The following is a 23,222-nucleotide window of genomic DNA, read 5'->3' as shown; positions in this document are numbered from 1 at the left end:
GAAGAAGCGGGAAAATAGGAGTCGGGCAGAATAGGTTTGCCCAAGCTCACAAAAAAAGAGCCCGAGAGAGTGTACTCAGACATAATGGTCTTCAATCGCTTGAGTTTAACCTTAGCCAACCATCTCAAGCTTATTTATGTAACTGCTCATCTAGACGGAGTGCCCTTTAAAAGGGTATTGATTAATGGATGAGTGAGAAGGATCTCATCTCCACAATTTAACAATTTCCAGTTTTTCTGGAGCCATCACTAGAACTCATGGGATACTGTCCCTAGAGGTTGACTTGGGCTCCAAGCAAATCATGCTAGCTTTCTTCGTTGTGGATAGTAATTCCATCTATGGAGCTTTACTAGGCCGAGATTGGATTCATCAGAGCCTCTCTATGCCTTTCACCCTACACCAATAAGTAGCAGTTTACCATGAAGAAGGAGCTGTGAGACCGGGATTTTGGGAGATGGTGGAGGCTGAGTCACGACCATTCCTTTCCACTGTCAATATGGCAGAAGCCAGCTTTTATAATCCTAGTATTGGGATTCTCCAGTGTTTAGGAGCTGATAAGAACGGTCGCTTGACTAAGGTGACAGCCTAAAAGTTTTTGGAACAAAGATTATTCCTCACCAAGGAAGAATGGGAAAGGCCCCATATTGTCCTAACTCCCCAACACCAGTGATGTCGGAATAAAGAAGAAAGGACCAAGTAATTGTAGTCAAATCCTTAATCAAAATATTGTTGATGTATGAAAGATAGAGGACGCATGAAATAGATAACTTGGCAGAAGAACAAGAGGAAGAAACTTCAAACAACCAAACGAAAAGTGAAAAAGAGTTTTTTGGAAAAGAGTTGGAAGGAGTTATCCAAATAGCTGAATGTATATATGACCTGGATGGGCCAAAAAACTTGCCCGAGAGGCTAGAGTTAGTCGAATTTTTGTGCACAAAGCCTTACAAGCCAACACTAGAGGTACAAAACCTCTTAGAAACCATTGATTTAGGGACTAAGGAAGATCCAAGGCCTATACAGATCAGTGACCTGTTGGAAGTTGTTGTTTGGGCAAAGATAGTTAGTCTTCTGCATGAGTTTAAACACTGTTTTACTTGGCATCACACTGAGATGCCAAGTTTAGATTCAATCTTAGTAGAACACAAACTGCCTATTAAGAAGGGATATAAACCCGTGAAGCAAACACCAAGGAGGATGTCAAAAGAAATCGAAGAAAAAGTCAAAGAATATACATTGTACCTGTATTAAAGGCCATAACTAATGCAGTTCGATGTTGTGTTGACTATAGAAACATTAATGGAGCTACACCTAAGGATGAATATCCCATGCCCATGGCTGACTTATCCATAAATGCAGTTGCTAAACACAAAGTTTTATCATTCATGGATGGGAATGCTGGTTATAATCAGATAAAAATGGCTAAAGAAGATATACACAAAACAACATTTAGGTGCTTAGGTCATGTTGGAGCATATGAATACTTGGTAATGCCATTCAGGCTAAAAAATGCTGGAGTAACCTATCAAAGAGCGATGAATGCCATTTTTCATGACTTGATTGGCCACAACATGGAAGTATACATTGATGACATCGTAGTGAAGTCTAAAATTGAAGAACAACACTTGGTAGACCTCAGACAAGCCTTAAAAAGAATGAGGATCCATAAGCTGAAAATGAACCCTAAGATATGTGCTTTTGGGGGTAAGGTCGGACAACTTTTTGGGATTCCTTGTTCATCAAAGAGGGGTGAAAGTCGACAAACATAAAGCTCGGGCAATAATGGAATCACCTTATCCCAACAATAAAGTTCAACTATAAAGGCTGCTGGGGAATAACAACTTCTTAAGGATATTCATTGCTAACTTGGCAAGCAAGGTTCAGCCGCTAACTCCTTTGTTAAGATTGAATGACAAGGAAGAATTTGAGTGGGGCCCACCACACTAAGAAGCTTTTGATAGAATAAAGGCTTACGTAGCCTCCCCACTAGTGCTCATGCCACCTTAAAGAGGGAAGCCTTTAAAACTTTATATTTCTTCCTCTGAAAAGTTAATGGGAAGATTGTTGGCCCAAAACAATAAAGGTGGGAAGGAACAAGCAATTTACTACCTGAATAGAATCCTTACTAAGGTGGAAACAAGATATACTCCAGTAGAAATGTTGTGTTTGGCTCTATACTTCACTCCTAGCAAGCTAAGGCATTATATGTTGCCTTGCCATATCCACATTATTGCCAAGACTGATGGGATCAAGTACATGCTGTTAAAACTAATGCTAACTGGGAGAATTGAAAAGTGGATTCTGGCACTATCAGAGTTCAGCTTTCAATATGTGGCTCAAAGAGCGATCAATGGACAAGTAATTGCAGACTTTTTAGCTGAACACCAAAAGTCTCAAAAGAAGATTATCAACATCCCATAAATTTTGGAAGTGGACAGTGTGTGGATCCCGCCAAGCAAAGCCTTCTGGGGCAAAGAAGAATGGATCCAACAAGAGATAAAAAGAATAACTAGCTTCTGGATCACTCATCGGAGATTGTATTTTGATGGTTCTTGCCCTTAAAATGCTGCTAGAGTTGGGATTGTCATCATTGATCCCAGAGGTACTTACCGTTGTTATTTATTTCTCCTTGATTATCAAGAGACTACCAACAATCAGGCAAAGTATGAGGCATTGATAATTGGTCTGCAAATCTTAATAGAGTTGGGAGCAACTGAAGTTAAGGTGTTTGGTGATTCAGAATTGGTGATCAATCAATTAAATGGAGAATACAAATGCATACACATCACCATGGCAGGTTACTATTTGGCATCTACACAACTATTGAGCTATTATGGCACTGAAATATCAATCAGCCATATCCTCAGAGAGTCAAATGAGATGGCATAATTGGCTTGTGGAGCACATATCTAAGAAAGGAAGTTTGAAAGGGATATAGAAGTTCAGAAAAGAAATCTCCCTTCTATCTCTGAAAGGGGATTCAACCGAGATGTGTTGATTGAAGAAATGGAGATAGAGGATTGGAAGACATTTATTATTCAATATTTGAAAGATCCATCCTTCCCCACAAGTAAGAAAAATAGACGACAAGCAACTAAGTATGTTTTGTGGAATAAAGCTATGTTAAGAAAGACTCCAGATGGACTTCTGCTGAAATGCTTAGGCCAGGAAGAATCAATGAAGGTAATGGCCGAAGTACATGAAGAAATCTGTGGGACATATTAAGCTGGAACTAAGATGAGATGGTTGCTTAGAAGATATGGCTAAGGGTGTGAAGAATGCCAAAGACATGGACCTTTCCAACATGTGGGGTGTTAGGGATTGTTACATTGAAGAAGTTTAGACATTGTAAGAGATCCAAAAGTCAGCTTAAATGCTCATCATAGTTGAGTTTCAAGGAGGAAATGCAAGCTAAAGTGGATTAAAAAAGTCATTTTCATTTCATTGAATGTTGAAGTTACATAAGAATCAACTCAATAGTTTTACATCCTTGGCTAGGGTAGGTATCATAGAATGGTATGTCTGCATGATAGTGAAGATTCTACCCGACTCCTCCAAAGCAATGTTACTATCAACTAACTATGCTTCAACATCTTCAATTTCAACATTTACTTTCTTAGCATTTTCAATCTTCTGGTGAGGTTGGTTGGTTAAGGTCGTTTGTTCAGCTTTAAGTACAGACAGTTGCTCCTTCAACCTCTTAATTTCAGAAGACACCTTTGTAATCTTTGCCTTCATAGCAGAGCCTTCTTCCACAAGTCCTACCAAAGTCTTTGACATTGATCCTAAAACCAACAAGGTTATGGTAGTTGATCCCGAAGCATACACCTAAGATGATAAAGTGATCAAGAAAGCATAAACTATATGGAAGTCTGGGCTTGTGGATATTAGTGCAAGGGAAGATAACTTTATATTCACAAGTGGAATCTACCGGTGCGATTATGGCTGCTCGGCTACTCCTTAATGCCATAGAAGTCCTAAAACAGAAGCTGGACACATTGCACTTTTCTGAGGATACTGTAGAAGCTAATGCCCAGTTATGGGTAACATTTACGACCCTGCCTGAGGGCTTTAGCCCGAAGACTTGCGCCATGTCAAGGATGGTAGAAAACGTGGGGCCTATCCTGAAATCAAAAGTGTTGGTGCCCGAGTTTGAGAAGAGGAGTGCAATTGTCAGTAGCTCGGGCTTGGCAATGACCGTGGTCTTGGAGAGCATTATTAGCTCATAAATTCCATTGTTCATCCACTTCTGCTTGAAGGTGGGCTCGAGCTCGTTGACCCATTGTATAAGTGGGAAGCCACGACGGTGGTTTGACCATTTAGAAGACGAAATGCCCGACTTAGCCTAAAATGGGTTGGGAGTATACCAATTTTCCTTGGGCATATTGTTTTTTACAGCTACAGGGACCTAAGAAGTCTATGTAGGCCCCAAGGAATGTACTCTGAAGAAAAGTTTAGTACAGGCCTGCTCGATAACGATGAAGGTCGTTGAGCAAGTGGTACATTGTAGTGATTCCCTCACCAGTCTTGCAGGGAGATTGAGTTTGAGCAACTTTGGGTGCCATTGGATGATTTTGAGGAGAAGATGGGAAGAAAATTAGAATTAGGGGGCAAGAAATGAAGAACGAGAGAAGTTTCTGAAAGTTTTGAGAGTTCTGGGAATTTGAAGACTTGAAATGGCTAAGGTACTTTGCCGAGGAGTTTAAGTGAGGATTAAATAGTAAGTGGTTAATTAACAATGGAATTCATAGGTTAGTGCAAGGGTTTTAGTTAACCAACGGTTACTTTAAATGGTGCAAGTCCTGAGTAAATGAATGCGACAACTATTTAATCATTATTAGCATCTTGGGTTGCAGACTCAATAATGATTAAAGAGGGCACTGTTTGGGTTAATATTTGAACATTGGACCTAGATAAAAAAAGGCCAAGGATGACAACTAAAATGGGACTTGCCTGAAGCTCAGCACCAAGTCCAAAGGTAAAGTGAAGCCTTCTCAGCCAAGGTACAAGCCACGTGCTTATCATTAAAGTGACAAGTGATGAAGACTAACCTACTACCAGCAAAAGAACACTTTTTAGTGGCATTCCAAGTCAAAAGCTGATGACTCACTGCCTTTCAGATGTTTTCAGACAAGAGCAAAGTCATAGTAGTCAGGCTAATTGGCCTATAAAAGGCAGAAAAGGCCTTAGAGACAACGACACTTAACCAATCAAATAAACAAACATACAAACTCTTCTCTCAAGCCATTTTTGCATTCCAAAGCTAAAATTAACCTAGATTAAGTCATTTTTAGTGACAAGCTATCTCTTGTCCAGTTTAAAGCTCTGATATCTCCCTTAGTGGCGTAGTATCGATTCCTTTGTGTAAACTTATTTATCATCCATCCCTTTTTAGCATATAAACCCCTGTTAATTCAAAGAGAAGTGATTGCAAGAGGTTCAACCTTGACAGACAAGGTGAAATCTTGCCCGACGCTTTTTGTTTGTTTTCTAAATTTGTAGATCTATTAGTTAATGCACTCTCCAGTATGTATTCAAGTTATTTCCATCAGTTTTCCTATTTTAAGAGTTCCATTTGCATCTGGATCTGGTTAGTTTAATGGATATGTTATCATTAAAATAAATCAAGAACCAAGCCAAAGGCTTAAAAGGGCCTGGACTCTCTTCATTTGAACATCTAAGACTATGAACTAAAAGTCCTTGTTTACAAGGCAAGAAAAAGAACATAATGTGGACTTAACCCATCTACAACAATCCTTTGATAACAAGATATCCGAGTAACTTGGGGTGCAAGTAATCGACTAAAAACACTTTTGTTCTACATCTGCTATACTGAGATAGCAGTGGCACACCTAGCACTTAGTTAGTTTTGATTGCGAGCCTCAAGACCTACACCTAAGGCCCCACAAAGGCACATTTCAGATTACAACCTCACCAAATCACACTCAGTTGAATAGAGTAAAATACAAGAAATAAAGAACCCGAGAAATTTCTGAGGTTCGGCAAAAATCATGCCTACGTCCCCGGAGAGATATTGCTCTTCACTATGAATAACAGTACAAGTACACATGAATTAAATCAACATAACTCAATCCCGAATCCCTTGCACACCCACTCATAGAATTTTCCCAAAAGCATCACTCTACCCCAATAGTTCTTTCACTAGAATACTTTTCACTCTAGCTCTCTTGATTTTCGCTCAACCCATTTTCAACCTTTCCCATGGAAGAGTTGGATGCTCTCCCCTTAGATGCTTCTATGATGCTTACATTCCCACTTTCTAAGCATTACTAAATGCACAAATATTGCATCTAGTTATAGGGATACACTAGTAACTATGCCAACAACCAAGACCAAAAAGTCTTAAGTTCACATGACATAATTATTACCTAACCTACCTAGCATGCACCAAAGTCTATACCTAGTCTATAAAGTACAACTTTTCTCCATTTGTCATTTAATGCATAGAAGAGAAAACATGCACAATTGTGTGCAAGCAAACACAAGGTTAAGTCTTACATGCTTCCAACTTTGCTTGTGGCAGTCACCATGTCTTCAATTGTTGTCAACACATGACTCATAATTACTCACAAATGTATGAGCCAAACACAACAAATAATTCATTGCATTGCATTGCAACTGGCTACTGACATCAAAAGAATTAACTAAACAAAACGAGTTCAACACAGTCTTTAGAGTGCTTACTCCCACTCATTAACTGAATCACATGACTCTCTTACTCCCATGTTAAAAACATGCCTCTTGAAGACTCCCACTGGTAAAGCCTTTGTCATTGGATCATCAACCATCAAACTTGTGTTGATATACTTAATATCAATAATCCCCTTCTTCACTTCATCTTTCACTTTAAAAAACTTTATGTCCATTAACCTGCTCGCCTAAGACCTTTTATTATTCTTCGAAAAGAAGATTGCAGTTGTATTATGACAATAAAGTTTGAGAGGCCTTTTAATACTGTCAATAATCACGAGTCCCTTCATCATATTTTAAAGCCAAATGGCTTGTTGAGTCGCTGCATAACACCCTATGAATTCAACCTCCATCATGGAAGATGCAATACTCTTTTGCTTTGAACTTTTCCACGAAACTGCCCCATCAGCTAGCAGGAAAATGTATCCATTAGTCGATCTCTTATCATTTATACATCCTGCAAAGTTAGAATCGGAGAATGCCACCAACTCAAGTTTGTCCACATGACTATATGTCAACATAAATCCCTGGTCCTTTTGAGATACCTCAAGACCTTTTTAGCTGCAACCTAATGAGATACACCAGGATTTGATTGAAACCTGCCCAATACACTCACTCCAAAGGCTAAATCCAGTCTTGTACATACCTATGTATACATCAAGCTCCCTACTAGAGACGTATACAATTTGTCTTTCATTCCTTCTTGCTCCAGATCATTTTTGGGACACTGTTTGCAAGTCAACTTGTCTCATTTTCCAATAGGTAGCTCTCAATTTGAACATTTATCCATGTTAAATCTTTTATTCACCTTATTAATATATTGTCTTTGTGAAAGGCCAAGAGATCTCTTGGCACAATCTCTAATGATTTCTATCCCCAAAACAAATTGAGCCTCTCCCAAGTCCTTCATGTCAAAATGCTGAGCTAACATACACTTGGTCGACTGTAACAAAAACATATCCGAGCTTGCCATTAATATATCGTCTACATACAATACCAGGAATATTACCTTGGTACCACAGACTTTAAAGTACACGCACTCATCCAGTTTGTTCTCTTGAAATTCTGACTTCTCCATCACACTATCAAACTTTTTGTTCCATTGCCTCAAAGCCTATTTTAATCCATAAATAGATTTATTCAGCTTACCAATCATCAATTCTTTCCCCCTTTCAACAAATCCTGGTGGTTGACTTATGTATATGTCTTCTTCAAGATCCCCATCAAGAAAAGCTATTTTAACGTCCATCTGATGAAGCCCTAAATCAAAATGAGCCGTGAGGGCTAATATTATTCTCATGGAGTCTTTGGTTGAGACAGGAGAAAATGTCTCGTTGTAATCCACTCATTCTCTCTATGTAAAGCCTTTTGCCACTAATCTCGCTTTATATTTATCAATATTACCCTTAGAGTCTCTCTTTGTCTTAAAGACCCATTTGCAACCTACGAGTTTGTGAACCCCCGTCGGTTTTGGTACTAAGGTCCACACTTTATTCTTCTCCATAGACTGTAATTCTTCATGCATGGCTTCATTCCATAACCTTGATTTTGTACTAGAGATTGCTTGATTATAAGATGTAGGAACATCATCATCCCCTACGTTATATTATGCTTCATTAAGACACACGAAATCTGGTAGTGCAACAGCCTTGCGTACTCGCTGTGACTTTCTCACAGGTGCCTGAATCAGTGTGACATCGATGTCATCTATGTGATCATGAATATCTTCATGCTCTATGTCTGCAGTGTTGGAACCGTGCTCTTCATCATGGGGAGGTTGATGTTCATTCATCATTCTTTTTATTTGTTACTCGGGGAAACTGTTGGTCGAAGGAAATGTTGGTGATTCGAAAGGAATGCTTATGATAATTGCTTGCTGCTCAAGCAACACACCTTCTTGTGGCAGTTCTTCAAAATTTGATGATATGAAATGTGAAGAGCTGTCATCATCCCCATCCAAATACTCGAGAAACTTAGCTTTGTGTGTCTCCATAATTCTGGAATGACTGTTAGGGCAATAAAACTTAAACCCTTTTGATCTTTCAGAATATCCAATGAACCTACAACTTGTAGTTCTTGGATCAAGTTTCTTCTCTATTGGGTTGTAGAATCTTGCCTCAGCTTTACATCCCCAAACATGGAAGTGGTTAAAACTTGGTTTTCTTCCAGTCCATGATTCAAATGGCACCAAGTTGACAGACTTGCTCAGGACTCGGTTCAAGATATATGTTGCTTTTTAACGCCTCTCCCCAAAGAAAAATAGGAAGATGTGAGTGTGCAAACATAGACCTTATCATATCCTTGAGAGTACGATTCCTTCTTTTTACCACCCCGTTCTGTTGAGGAGTCTTCAGGGTGGTATATTGTGCTACGACGCCATTTTGTTCAAGATAAGTTGCAAAAGGCCCTTTGTGTTGTCCAACCTCAGTGTACCTGCCAAAATACTCACCATCTCTATTGGATCTCACAATTTTAATTTTTTTTTTCAACCTCTAAATGAAAAGATTTAAAACACTCCAAAGCTTCAGATTTTTCCGAGATGAGATAAACATATGTATAACGTGAAAAATCATCAATGAAGGATATGGAATAAGATTTTCCACAAATGGTTTTGTTTGGAAAAGGTCCACATATGTCAATGTGTATCAACTAGCAGGGATTGACTACGATTTGAACCTAATTTTCTAGTGTTGGTGAGTTTTCCTTTGAAACAATCGACACATTCTTTGAAGTCACTAAAGTCAAGTTGTCGCAACATGTTTTGTTTTGACAAGGTGATGATTCTTTCTTTAGATATGTGTCCCAACCTTTTATGCCAAAGCATTGAGGATATTTCAGAAGTGGACAATAATTTTGAACCAACAACTTGAACACTAAAACATTCATTTTTATATGAACAGTCTAGTTGCCATATATCGATTTCAAGAAAAGCTTTTCCAAGCAATTTATTAATATCATGCGAATGGTAAAACTTTACACAATGATCGTCACCAACAAAGGTAAAGCCTGGCTTAACTAACTTAGATGCAGAAATCAAATTCCTTCTCATGGAAGGTACATAAAGTACTGGACTCAATTTTAAAACAAAACCGGACGAAAGAACTAATTCGACATGGATTCAACAACTACTTTGCTCCCATTTCCTACATAGACATTGTAGACTTCATTGTTTATCTCCCTTGTTTTTGAGAATCCCTGCAAAGAATTAGTTATGTGAATGGAGCAGCTAGTATCAAACCACCAACTTTGAGGGGGAATAAAAACTAAATTCAACTCAACACATACAAAAACGTTTATGATATTACCTTTAGTGACAAGCCAATTTTTTTAATCCTGTGCAATTCTTTCTTAAGTGACATGTCTCTTTATGAAAATAACATTCCTTTTCTTTCTCAATCTCGGCATTAACAGGCTTAATTTTGTGAGATCCTTTAAAGGGGTTAGTACTTTTAAATGAAGAAAAGTTTTCTTTCTTTTTCTTCTTATTAGCAGGTATGGTTGAACCAAAAGTAGAGTCCCTTTTGTGTTTTTTCGCTTGCACAACATTCACATCCACTGCCTTGTCCTTTTTGAGTTGATCATCTTCTTGAGCACACATTGAAATCAATTCATCGATACCCCATTTATCGTTTTGAGTGTTGTACGAGACTTTGAGCTGCCCATATTTAGGAGGTAGGGAATTCAAAGCCATGTGGACTAAAAATTGGTTGGTCATAGGTACCTCAAGATCCTTCAGTTTCTGAGCAAGATCAACCATCTTCAATATGTTCTTTTTGACACTTCCCACACCATTATACTTCATTGATGTGATTTGTGTAAGGAAGGTCCCTGTTTCTGCCTTTTCTAACTCCTTGAACTTCTGCCCTACTGCAGCCAAGAATTCCCTTGCATTGTTGGTCTTAGGAATTCCCCCTTTAACCGATTGAGCCATTGCTTTCTTCATGATCATCATGGACATTCGATTCACCCTCTCCCATATTTTAGACTTCAACTTTTCATCTGCAGTACTCTCGGTAGTGATAGCTTGAGGTTTTTCTTCCCTTAGTGCCAGATCAAGATCCATAAGACCGAGCACAATCTCAACATCCTCCTTCCATTTCTTGAAGTTGGAGCCAGTCAAGGTCTCTATATTGTTGAAGTTGAGAGACGTCATGTGAGGAGCTGATGAATATCACAAAAACAATATTATTCAGCAGCTAGTTTATCAAACAAGGAAAACTATTGTTACAATATTTCCCCATCCAAAGTCATATAAACATGGTATCATCTTTAGACAGAAACCATTTATATTAGATTTGTATAAATGAGTCATTAAACACAAGGGCAATTTACACAACTTCAACACTTTCGAGCAGATGAAGAGTGTAATCTTGTCAATTTAATGACTCATTATACATTGATTTACTTGTTTGACTTGAATAAATAAACACTTTTGAGCAGATTATTATTCACTTAATACAAATAAACCACGTATCCAATCAGTTGGTCAACAAGCCAAAACAACAATCTAAACACTTTTGAGCAGATTAGATGTTGTAATCCTTGTTTATGATTCATATTATATTTGTCAGTTTAGTATTGACAAGCATATTATGAATCCAAAAGGTCTTCTGTTATTGCTGGTTTTTTCAGCGTTGTCCTCACCTGCATGAAATAGGTTTCCTGCAAAACATAGCAAACATAACTCGAGAAACACCAAGTAGCTTGTCATCATATTTTAATTGATAGGTAAGTCTCAAGTTGATAACGCAAGAACATATAGCGGAAGCGATATTTTTCCAGGATTATATTTGGTTTTGTATTTATCAAAACTATATCATAGTCCTTAACGGGAGTGAAGAACCCTAGCCACGTTGAGTGGCTCTGATACCACATGTTAGCATTAACATAAACATACTAACCACCAACTCAATCAGTGTAGTGATAGGACTACATCCATGAACAACCTCAATACACAACCCTATATATAATCTGCAAGAGCGACATACTTGATGTTGCTGCCATTGAATGAACTAGTGAATCAGTCTTCTACTTCCAGCACACAGTGATGACCTCTACTATTAAATAGGGTTTAGTTCCCGAGAGTCTTTTTTGTGTGGAAGCAGGGACTTTTCCAATATGTATATATATACCAAATTATCCTCTTAGAGTTCCACACATACTGGCCTATTATCAGCAGTGGTGATAAACTCTATCCTCATAGCAAGTTCAAGTCCCATCGTGACTCTTATATCTTAGTGATTACCCTACAAGTACTACTGTTAATTTGGCTACACAACAATTAAACTCCATAACTCCTATTATATCAAGGATCTCAGACTCCTTCAACCACACAACTCGCACAACGAATTTACGCGTGATTCAAGAAACCTAGTTCTTATCTCATTGTCATTCACATGAAGTCTAACATTGAAAGCTTTTTCAAACGTAGCTTTGGTTTGTGCTGCATTTGTTGCTGCTAATTTAAGAACGGCTATGTCAAGATCTTTGAGATTAGTTGCTGATCTAATTGGAATATTTTTCCAAAGAGATTTTACGCACTGCCTATAGTTGTAGCTGAATTGTTCTTGGGTTTGCTTGCAAACACTCCTAACTAATTGAGACGATCTTGCATTTGCAAATGGTGCTGGTGACGACGAGAAACAAAAGAGCAAGGAAGCTTGATCGAGGATTTTGCATTCTTGGAAAGAATGTCATTAGTCAAAGGAGGCAGTCATAGAAGACTATTGAATTATTTTCGAATTGTCTAAGGAAAGGTCATAAAACAATGTGGGCTATAAGACAGACATGGGTGCATAGAGGAAAAAATTGGATGCGCATTAGTTGTCGTCTTCTAAATGCTTAAAAAAGTTTCAAGTTCAAATCTCCCCACCCATTGAATAAAGAAACACAAGTTGAATGAATCGAATGGTGAATGAAATAAGTTAGAGCCTGTATTTGGACTGATACGGGGATGTCCAGTTTTAATGAAAATACATATACCATAATTTCATCTTCGTTAAAGCCAATGCATAGTAAAGTGAAGGCATGATAAGATATCCAAACTAAAGAGGAACATAACAATGACAGTAAATGGTCGATATTTGTTATTCATATCAATATTTTTTCATTTCTTCAAATTTCTATCCTTTTTATTTAGGAAACTTTAACGAAAAGCTCATGGTACTGTTTACTTTATTGAAAAACCACATTTTTACACTAAAAAGTCAATCCTGATACTATTCACTTTACCCTTTATTTTGTCCTTATCATTAAAACTCAAAGTTTTCAAGTCATTTTCATTAGTTTTCCTTTTTATTTATAGTAATCATAGATACACTTCTTTGGTACGTGTGTATTTTCAAATTTCAATACACTATTCTCATATCTTTTTCTAGATATTGAATAACTGGGAAGAAACAAGGAATGCAACATCCCTATATATCATGACCCAAAAGTTCGTCGTTGATACTGGCATAGGAAGAGGAACTTCAACAGAGGCCAATGCTCTTTGGCAACGAACAAGGTCATCTTGGGCCTGTGTGAGGATTTCGGTGACCGATTTGTCACCGTCATTGACCCCTCGCACTGCGAATACGAACGCTCCTAACGCAAAATCATACGAATCTACACACTGCTTTATAGCTGTCGTGCCATTAGCATTCTTGTCGGTGGCGTTTAAAGCTTTTTCAAACGTAGCTTTGGTTTGTGCTGCATTTGCTGCTGCTAATTTAAGAACGGCTATATCAAGATCTTTGAGATTAGTTGCCAATCTAATTGGAATATCTTTCCAAAGAGATTTTACGCACTGCCTATAGTTGTAGCCGAATTGTTCTTGGGTTTGCTTGCAAACACTCCTAACTAATTGAGACGCTCTTGCATTTGCAAATGGTGCTGGAGACGACGAGAGACATAAGAGCATGGAAGCAATGAACACTGCATAACTGATTGAGGTGGCCATCGCTCAGGATGTATGTTTTTAAATTGAAGCTAACGTGATTACAAATTATTTGCTCGGGGTTAAGAAATGAATGCATGGAGTATGATATATATAAGCAACCCAAGAAGGGTATAGGTCTAAATTTAGGAGCCCTGTCTTCTTTACCTTTTGTTTTTGTTTTTCTGTTACGTAATAAACCATTGGATGGAAATGGCTTGCTTTAACCCATTCTTCTAGTGATTTTTGTTTGAACTAAAACACAACAAAAGCTGGACTTCATGGTTTCTAGAATTCCAATCCTAACGATACAATTGGACATTGTGGTTTTTGGTACATATATCTTGTAATTTAACCTCTCTAGATCTCAACACAGTTTAACCGTTACTTTCATAGTCACCCGCAATTTTGACTTAAATTTGGCCGTCACAGGATGCTTGTAGTTTGTCTTCATATTTAGCTGTTTAATGAAGCAGTGGCAGAGCCAAAAATCGAAGTTAGGAGGATCCTCCAGACCATGTGACAAAAATTATATTAAAAATAATACGATCAACGAGAGAAGATTTGAGCGTTAACTTTTGTGTAGAAAAGATAATTTGAATCAATGGAGAGCAACGGAGTCATGAAAATAATAAATTAACACTGACACAATAATACCATAAGCATTGAACTTGTTCAAAAGTTGTGCTAAAAAGAAACGAGTACTACATCGAAGTTGAACAAGCATTATAGACCGTGGCTCAAACATGCAAATGTGATTCTTTTATTCAATATAAACTTTTTAAACAACACTATGCATGCAAACTGGTGATTTAACTACATCGTGCTCAATGCAAAGCACACAAACAGAAATTAAAGAATAACAAACTCAAGCTAAAACATACAAAATAAAGAAAATGATGGAGAGGCCCAGGCCTATCCTTGTCCTCATGTATGCCACTAGAATAAAAGCACCACCGCGCGATACCAAAACTAATACTGTCAAATAGGCTCCCTCGAATCCCTCTTGATTAAATGTTTATAAAGCTGTGCCTATCTTTTGTATTCGTTGCTGCTAACTCAAGAGCGACTCGAGCAAGCTCTTCGTAATCATATGCCGACCATGATCGAGGATTTTGCATTCTTGAAAAGAATGTCATTAGTCAAAGTGGTAGAAGACTATTGAATAATTTTGGATTGTCTAAGGAAAGGTCATAAAACAATGTGGGCTATAAGACAGACATGGGTGCAAAGAAGAAAAAATTGGATGCGCATTAATTGTTGTCTTCCAAATGCTTAAAAAAATTTCAAGTTCAAATCTCCCCACCCATTGAATAAAGAAACACAAGTTGCATGAATCGAATGGTGAATGAAATAAGTTAGAACCTGTATTTGGACTGATACGGGGATGTCAAGTTTGAATGAAATACATGTACCATAATTTCAACTTCGTTAAAGCCAATGCATAGTAAAGTGAATGCATGATAAGAAATCCAAACTAAAGAGGAACACAACAATGACAATAAACGATTGATATTCGTTATTCATATCAATTTTTTTTCATTTCTTCAAATTTCTATCCTTTTATTTATAGTAATCACAGATACATTTCTTTGGTACGCGTGTATTTTCAAATTTCAATACACTATTCTCATATCTTTTTCTGGATATTGAATAACTGGGAAGTAACAAGGAATGCAACATCCCTATATAACATGACCCAAAAGTTCGTCGTCGATACTGGCATAGGAAGCGGAACTTCAACAGAGGCCAATGCTCTTTGGCAACGAACAAGGTCATCTTGGGCCTGTGTGAGGATTTCGGTGACCGATTTGTCACCGTCATTGACCCCTCGCACTGCGAAAACGAACGCTCCTAACGCAAAATCATACGAATCTACACACTGCTTTATAGCTGTCGTGCCATTAGCATTCTTGTCGGTGGCGTTTAAAGCTTTTTCAAACGTAGCTTTGGTTTGTGCTGCATTTGCTGCTGCTAATTTAAGAACGGCTATGTCAAGATCTTTGAGATTAGTTGCCGATCTAATTGGAATATCTTTCCAAAGAGATTTTACGCACTGCCTATAGTTGTAGCCGAATTGTTCTTGGGTTTGCTTGCAAACACTCCTAACTAATTGAGACGCTCTTGCATTTGCAAATGGTGCTGGAGACGACGAGAGACATAAGAGCATGGAAGCAATGAACACTGCATAACTGATTGAGTTGGCCATAGCTCAAGATGTATGCTTTTAAATTGAAGCTAACTTGATTACAAATTATTTGCTTGGGGTTAAGAAATGAATGCATGGAGCATGATATATATAAGCAACCCAAGAAGAGTATAGGTCCAAATTTAGGAGCCCAGTCTTCTGTACCTTTTGTTTTTGTTTTTTTGTTACGTAATAAACCATTGGAAGGAAATTACTTGCTTTAACCCATTTTTCTAGTGATTTTTGTTTGAACTAAAACCCAACAAAAGCTGGACTTCATGGTTTCTAGAATTCCAATCCTAACGATACAATTGGACATTGTGGTTTTTGGTACATATATCTTGTAATTTAACCTCTCTAGATCTCAACACAGTTTAACCGTTACTCTCGTCGCCCGCAATTTTGACTTTACATTTGGCCGTCACAGGATGCTCGTAGTTTGTCTTCATATTTAGTTATTTAATGAAGCAGTGGCAGAGCCAAAAATCGAAGTTAGGAGGATCCTCCAGGCCATGTGACAAAAATTATATTAAAAATAATAGGATCAATGAGAGAAGATTTGAGGGTGAACTTTTGTGTAGGAACGGAAATTTGAATCAATGGAGAGCAACGGAGTCATGAAAATAATAATTTAACACTGACACAATAATACCATAAGCACTGAACTTGTTCAAAAGTTGTGCTAAAAAGAAATGATTACTACATCGAAGTTGAGAAAGCATTACAGACCGTGGCTCAAAAATGCAAATGTGATTCTTTTTGTTAATATAAACTTTTTAAACAACAATATGCATGCAAACTGGTGATTTAACTACTTCGCGCTCAATGGAAAGCACACACACAAACAGAAATTAAAGAATAACAAACTCAAGGTAAAGCATACAAAATAAAGAAAATGATGGAGAGGCCCTGGCCTGTCCTTGTCCTCATGTATGCCACTAGAATAAAACCACCACCGCGCGGTACCAAAACTGATATTGTTAAATAGGCTCCCTCGAATCCCTCATGATTAAATGTTTATAAAGCTGTGCCTATCTTTTGTATTCGTTGCTGCTAACTCAAGAGCGACTCGAGCAAGCTCTACTCAATCATTTGCGGACCATGATCGAGGATTTTGCATTCTTGAAAAGAATGTCTTTAGTCAAAGGAGGCAGTCTTAGAAGACTATTGAATTATTTTGGATTGTCTAACGAAAGGTCATAAAATAATGTGGGCTATAACACAGACATGGGTGCAAAGAAGAAAAAGTTGGATGCGCATTAAAGTTTCAAGTTCAAATCTCCCCACCCATTGAATAAAGAAACACAAGTTGCATGAATCGAATGGTGAATGAAATAAGTTAGAGCCTGTATTTGGACTGATACGAGGATGTCAAGTTTGAATGAAAATACATATACCATAATTTCATCTTCGTTAAAGCCAATGCATAGTTAAGTGAATGCATGATAAGAAATCCAAACTAAAGAGGAACACAACAATGACAATAAACGATCGATATTCGTTATTCATATCAAATTTTTTTCATTTCTTCATTCTATCCTTTTTATTGATAGTAATCACAGATACACTTCTTTGGTATGCGTGTATTTTCAAATTTAAATACACTATTCTCATATCTTTTTCTGGATATTGAATAACTGGGAAGTAACAAGGAATGCAACATCTCTATATAACAAGACCCAAAAGTTCGTCCTTGATACTGGCATAGGAAGCGGAGCTTCAACAGAGGCCAATGCTCTTTGGCAACGAACAAGGTCATCTTGAGCCTGTGTGAGGATTTCGGTGACCGATTTGTCACCGTCATTGACCCCTCGCACTGCAAAAACGAACGCTCCTAACGCAAAATCATACGAATCTACACACTGCTTTATAGCTGTCGTGCCATTAGCATTCTTGTCGGTGGCGTTTAAAGCTTTTTCAAACGTAGCTTTGGTTTGTGCTGCATTTGCTGCTGCTAATTTAAGAACAGCTATGTCAAGATCTTTGAGATTAGTTGCCGATCTAATTGGAATATCTTTCCAAAGAGATTTTACGCACTGCCTATAGTTGTAGCCGAATTGTTCTTGGGTTTGCTTGCAAACACTCCTAACTAATTGAGACGCTCTTGCATTTGCAAATGGTGCTGGAGACGACGAGAGACATAAGAGCATGGAAGCAATGAACACTGCATAACTGATTGAGGTGGCCATCGCTCAAGATGTATGTTTTTAAATTGAAGCTAAAGTGATTAAAAATTATTTGCTTGGGGTTAAGAAATGAATGCATGGAGCATGATATATATAAGCAACCCAAGAAGGGTATAGGTCTAAATTTAGGTGCCCAGTCTTCTGTACCTTTTGTTTTTGTTTTTCTGTTACGTAATAAACCATCGGATGGAAATTACTTGCTTTAACCCATTCTTCTAGTGATTTTTGTTTGAACTAAAACACAACAAAAGCTGGACCTCATGATTTCTAGACTTCCAATCCTAACGATACAATTGGACATTGTGGTTTTTAACCTCCCTACATCTCAATGCAGTTTGACCGTTACTCTCATCGTCGCACGTAATTTTGACTTTAAATTTGGCCGTCACAGGATGCTCGTTGTATGTCTTCATATTTAGCTGTTTAATGAAGAAATGGTGGAGCAAAAAATCGAAGTTAGGCGGATCCTCCAGGCCATGTGAGAAAAATTAGATTAAAAATAATACGATCAATGAGAGAAGATTTGAGGGTTAATGATGAGTAGATTTTATATTATATATTTTACCCTATTCTTAGTATATTTTGGAAGAATTTTGATACTATGAATTATATTTCCAATATAAGATTTTCGATTTTCTCTGGAGCAAAACATGGTCAAATGGAGGAATTTTGGAGTAATTCCCGTTGGAGGACGTTCGTGAGTAAGTTAGCTTGATCATAAAAATATTAGATTTTTCCACCAAGCGGTTATTTTCTGGCAATAAAATAAAGAAGGATTGAGTGGTGCTGGAATAGTGATGTTCTGGGTTTGAATTGCGTTTTTGGAGCCGAAGATGACCTCGGATGGGTTCGTGGCCTTCTGGAGATGTGTTCAGAACGTCCTAGTCTTTAAAACAAGCTATTATGGGCTGGATTTGGAGGATATCTGAGGCTAAACCGTGGCTGGACAAGTGCTTGGCAGATTCTCTTAGTTTTATTAGGATTTTATTTTGTAAGATATTTTATTATTATTTAGTTTCCTAGTTGGTGTAAGAGACCTATGTTTTAGGATTTGTGCGATGGCTTAGCAAATATATTGCTTTGCCATTCTTAGTTTTTCCAATGCTTACTTTTACTTAACTTTGGAGACAAAGAACTTGCTAGGGTTTTCAAAGGCTTTCAGATTTTCCAATTCAAGGTATTTTCATTCTTATTCATTCTAATAAAAGGTGTTTTCATTCTTATTCATTCTAATAATATTTTCTATGTTTTCAATTATGAATATGCGTAACTAATTTCCGCTTTGCTAGGGCGAAGCCTTGAGCCTTAGCATGAATATGTGATTTTTATTTAATTGCTTATGCTTGATTGCATGCATACTTTGAATTATTGATCACCGTGATTAAAACTATCTAACTGTCTTAATGCTTGATCACCATTAAGATCTTTAAAAAAGTAATTTGATGCAATTTTGGTCGGAAGATTCCCTGAAATTGACGCTGGCTTCTTGTGATTAATAATTGTAATTTCACTTAGGATGAACACCACGTCTTAAGGGTTGCCTTGTTTTTCAAAGGGTTTTCATAAAGCATAATGAGTCTTTTATGTTCATATTTGATCCAAACGTCCAGATGAGTTGCATGTTAGATATATATTCTATGTTGGAGGTTCCAAGTAGAATATAAATTAGGAAAACCTAACCTTCAAAGTGCATGTGTAGATCATAAGTAATTGAGAATACATAAGATTGCTAGGTGATGGTGGAACCCTAGTGCTTTTATAAATTGATATTTAAAACTCTTTTCTTTTGTCATATTAGGTTTTAATTATAATTTGTTTTTAATATTACCCAATTTCATAATCTCTTTTCTCAATTTTTAATTCTAAGTATTTGATTAGGAATTGTTTGTACATAAATTATCCAAATAGTCCTTGAGCAGAACAACCTTGCATGAGCATTTATACTACAACATCCTTGTATTCTTGCAAGTATTTCAAGTGATTTTGACTTGCATAGACGTTAAAAATCTTATCGGTTAACTTTTGTGAAATTTGAATCAAAGGAGAGCAACGGAGTCACGAAAATAATAATTTAACACTGAGACAATAATACCATAAGCACCAAACTTGTTCAAAAGTTGTGCTAAAAAGAAACGATTACTACATCGAAGTTGAACAAGCATTATAGATCATGGATCAAAAATGCAAATGTGATTCTGTTTTTGAATATAAACTTTTTAAACAACACTATGCATGCAAACTGGTGATTTAACTACATCGTGCTCAATGGAAAGCACACAAACAGAAATTAAAGAATAACAAACCCAAGCTAAAGCATACAAAATAAAGAAAATGATGGAGAGGCCCAGGCCTATCCTTGTCCTCGTGTATGCCACTAGAATAAAGATTAAATGTTTATAAAGCTGTGCCTATCTTTTGTATTCGTTGCTGCTAACTCAAGAGCGACTCGAGCAAGCTCTACGTAATCATATGCCGACCATGATCGAGGATTTTGCATTCTTGAAAAGAATGTCATTAGTCAAAGGAGGCAGTCTTAGAAGGAAAGGTCATAAAACAATGTGGGCTATAAGAAAGACATGGGTGCATAGAAGAAAAAATTGGATGCGCATTATTTGTCGTCTTCCAAATGCTTAAAAAAGTTTCAAGTTCAAGTCTCCCCACCCATTGAATAAAGAAACACAAGTTGCATGAATCGAATGGTGAATGAAATAAGTGAGAGCCTGTATTTGGACTGATACGGGGACGTCAAGTTTGAATGAAAATACATATACCATAATTTCATCTTCGTTAAAGCCAATGCATAGTTAAGTGAATGCATGATAAGAAATCCAAACTAAAGAGGAACACAACAATGATAGTAAACGGTCGATATTTGTTATTCATATCAATTTTTTTTCATTTCTTCAAATTTCTATCCTTTTTATTTATAGTAATCACAGATACATTTCTTTGGTACGCGTGTATTTTCAAATTTCAATACACTATTCTCATATCTTTTTCTAGATATTGAATAACTGGGAAGTAACAAGGAATGCAACATCCCTATATAACATGACCCAAAAGTTTGTCGTTGATACTGGCATAGGAAGCGGAACTTCAACAGAGGCCAATGCTCTTTGGCAACGAACAAGGTCATCTTGGGCCTGTGTTAGGATTTCGGTGACCGATTTGTCACCGTCATTGACCCCTCGCACTGCGAAAACGAACGCTCCTAACGCAAAATCATACGAATCTACACACTGCTTTATAGCTGTCGTGCCATTAGCATTCTTGTTGGTGGCGTTTAAAGCTTTTTCAAACGTAGCTTTGGTTTGTGCTGCATTTGCTGCTGCTAATTTAAGAACGGCTTTGTCAAGATCTTTGAGATTAGTTGCCGATTCTAATTGGAATATCTTTCCAAAGAGATTTTACGCACTGCCTATAGTTGTAGCCGAATTGTTCTTGGGTTTGCTTGCAAACACTCCTAACTAATGGAGACGCTCTTGCATTTGCAAATGGCGCTGGAGACGACGAGAGACATAAGAGCATGGAAGCAATGAATGCATAACTGATTGAGGTGGCCATCGCTCAAGATGTATGTTTTTAAATTGAAGAACGTGATTACAAATTATTTGCTTGGGGCTAAGAAATGAATGCATGGATATATATAAGCAACCCAAGAAGGGTATAGGTCTAAATTTAGGAGCCCAGTCTTCTGTACCTTTTGTTTTTGTTTTTCTGTTACGTAATAAACCATTGGATGGAAACTAATTGCTTTAACCCATTCTTCGAGTGATTTTTGTTTGAACTAAAACATAACAAAAGCTGGACTTCATGGTTTCTAGAATTCCAATCCTAACGATAAAATTGGACATTGTGGTTTTTGGTACCTATATCTTGTAATTTAACGTCTCTAGATCTCAACGCAGTTTGACCGTTACTCGCATCGTCGTCCACAATTTTGACTTTAAATTTGGCCGTCACCGTATGCTCGTAGTTTGTCTTCATATTTAGCTTTTTAATGAAGCAACGGCGAAGCCAAAAATTGAAGCTAGGAGGAACCTCCAGGCCATGTGATAAAAGATTTGAGGGTTAACATTTGTATAGGTGTGGAAATTTGAATTAATGGAGAGCAACGAATTCACGAAAAAATTATTTGACAGGCTTGGTGGAAATTTTGCTTCATCTTTTTCGTCAAACTCGTCATGGTTATTTTAGAATCCTTTCACAATTGTCATAAAGCTGCAGAGGGATGGTGAGTCCATGGTCGTCATCAATGGCGTTTGTGAATGCAAATTTCCGCCATCTTCTCCTTTGATGAAAATGCAACTACAAAATAATAACACCTAAGATTAAGGCCAAAAGCCTCACGCGCCCACGATGAAGTGGGGGGGGGGGCATTGGGCGAAGATTCTCTGATGCCAAAGTTAGATTTCTGAAAAGAATGTGTAATGGAGTTTGTGGGTAGAATGGGCGAGGGGGCTCTGGAGGGTGGCCGGCCAAGGTGGTATTTGGAGAATAATTGCAAGATATTATGTGAAATAATATCTTGCAATTAACATGGCAATTATTCCTAAATAATTAACATGGCAATTATTCCTAAATTAAATAAGAAGTTTCGGGGGTTACCTTTTAAATAAAATCAATAAGAGATTGGTGAAGAGTGATGAGAGGGATTTGAATAAATACCAAATTGATCACCTTGACTCTTCCTTGATTGAGCCGTTATTGTCCGTTGCATGCGCGTTGGAATCCCGGTGTGCCTCGAGGGTAATCTTGTCTTTTTTTACCCAAAAGTCCACGTCTCACCTCCATGATTTTTTTGGATTATTTTTGGCTCCACAAATGCCTCCACCTACTAGGCTACTCATAGGAAATGACAATAGGTGTAGAGATCTCCAACTTTGATACAGATTCTCACTTTGACTTAGAATTAGATTCTTCTAAGAAAGGGAAATAAATTGCCACCAAAGCCTATTTAAGCCTACCTTAAGTAGGGGATTAAATCAACTTCAGAAGGCAATTATTTATCCCTACAAGAAGGAGAGAAAGCTAGATGATATATATTCCACCTCCCTTAGCATTCTTCTTCGCTTGCTCGTGTAAATAACTGTATTCCATCGAGTTTTTTGTCTTCTCTGTGCCGCACAAGGGTAAAAAAAAAAATTAAAAAATTCTTTGTCTTTTTCTTGGGTGGTGCTACATGGGGCAGCTGTCAAGGTAGTGCGGAATGTTGGCTAGCAAG

General features: G+C 37.4%; 3 protein-coding genes and 1 pseudogene across 3 annotated transcripts; all 4 read right to left on the bottom strand.

The window, feature by feature from the left end:
• Positions 1-13,081: 13,081 nt before the first annotated feature.
• On the bottom strand, positions 13,082-13,648 carry LOC126615024 (uncharacterized). The gene has a single exon (XM_050282737.1). It carries the CDS (start codon positions 13,646-13,648, stop codon positions 13,082-13,084), a length of 567 nt encoding a protein of 188 aa, XP_050138694.1.
• Positions 13,649-15,254: 1,606 nt separating this feature from the next.
• On the bottom strand, positions 15,255-15,833 carry LOC126617008 (uncharacterized). Its single transcript, XM_050285095.1, has one exon. The coding sequence runs from the start codon at positions 15,831-15,833 to the stop codon at positions 15,255-15,257; it is 579 nt and encodes a 192-aa protein (XP_050141052.1).
• Positions 15,834-17,358: 1,525 nt separating this feature from the next.
• Positions 17,359-18,041, bottom strand: LOC126615021 (uncharacterized). The gene has a single exon (XM_050282736.1). It carries the CDS (start codon positions 17,999-18,001, stop codon positions 17,423-17,425), a length of 579 nt encoding a protein of 192 aa, XP_050138693.1. The 5' UTR covers positions 18,002-18,041; the 3' UTR covers positions 17,359-17,422.
• Positions 18,042-20,926: 2,885 nt separating this feature from the next.
• On the bottom strand, positions 20,927-21,588 carry LOC126615027 (uncharacterized; annotated as a pseudogene).
• Positions 21,589-23,222: the final 1,634 nt, after the last annotated feature.

The sequence above is a fragment of the Malus sylvestris genome, chromosome 3, assembly GCF_916048215.2.
Source record: "Malus sylvestris chromosome 3, drMalSylv7.2, whole genome shotgun sequence".
Classification (NCBI taxonomy): domain Eukaryota; kingdom Viridiplantae; phylum Streptophyta; class Magnoliopsida; order Rosales; family Rosaceae; genus Malus; species Malus sylvestris.
The sequence above is the reverse complement of the archived record's forward strand: the minus strand, read 5'-3'. Positions and strand labels throughout refer to the sequence as shown.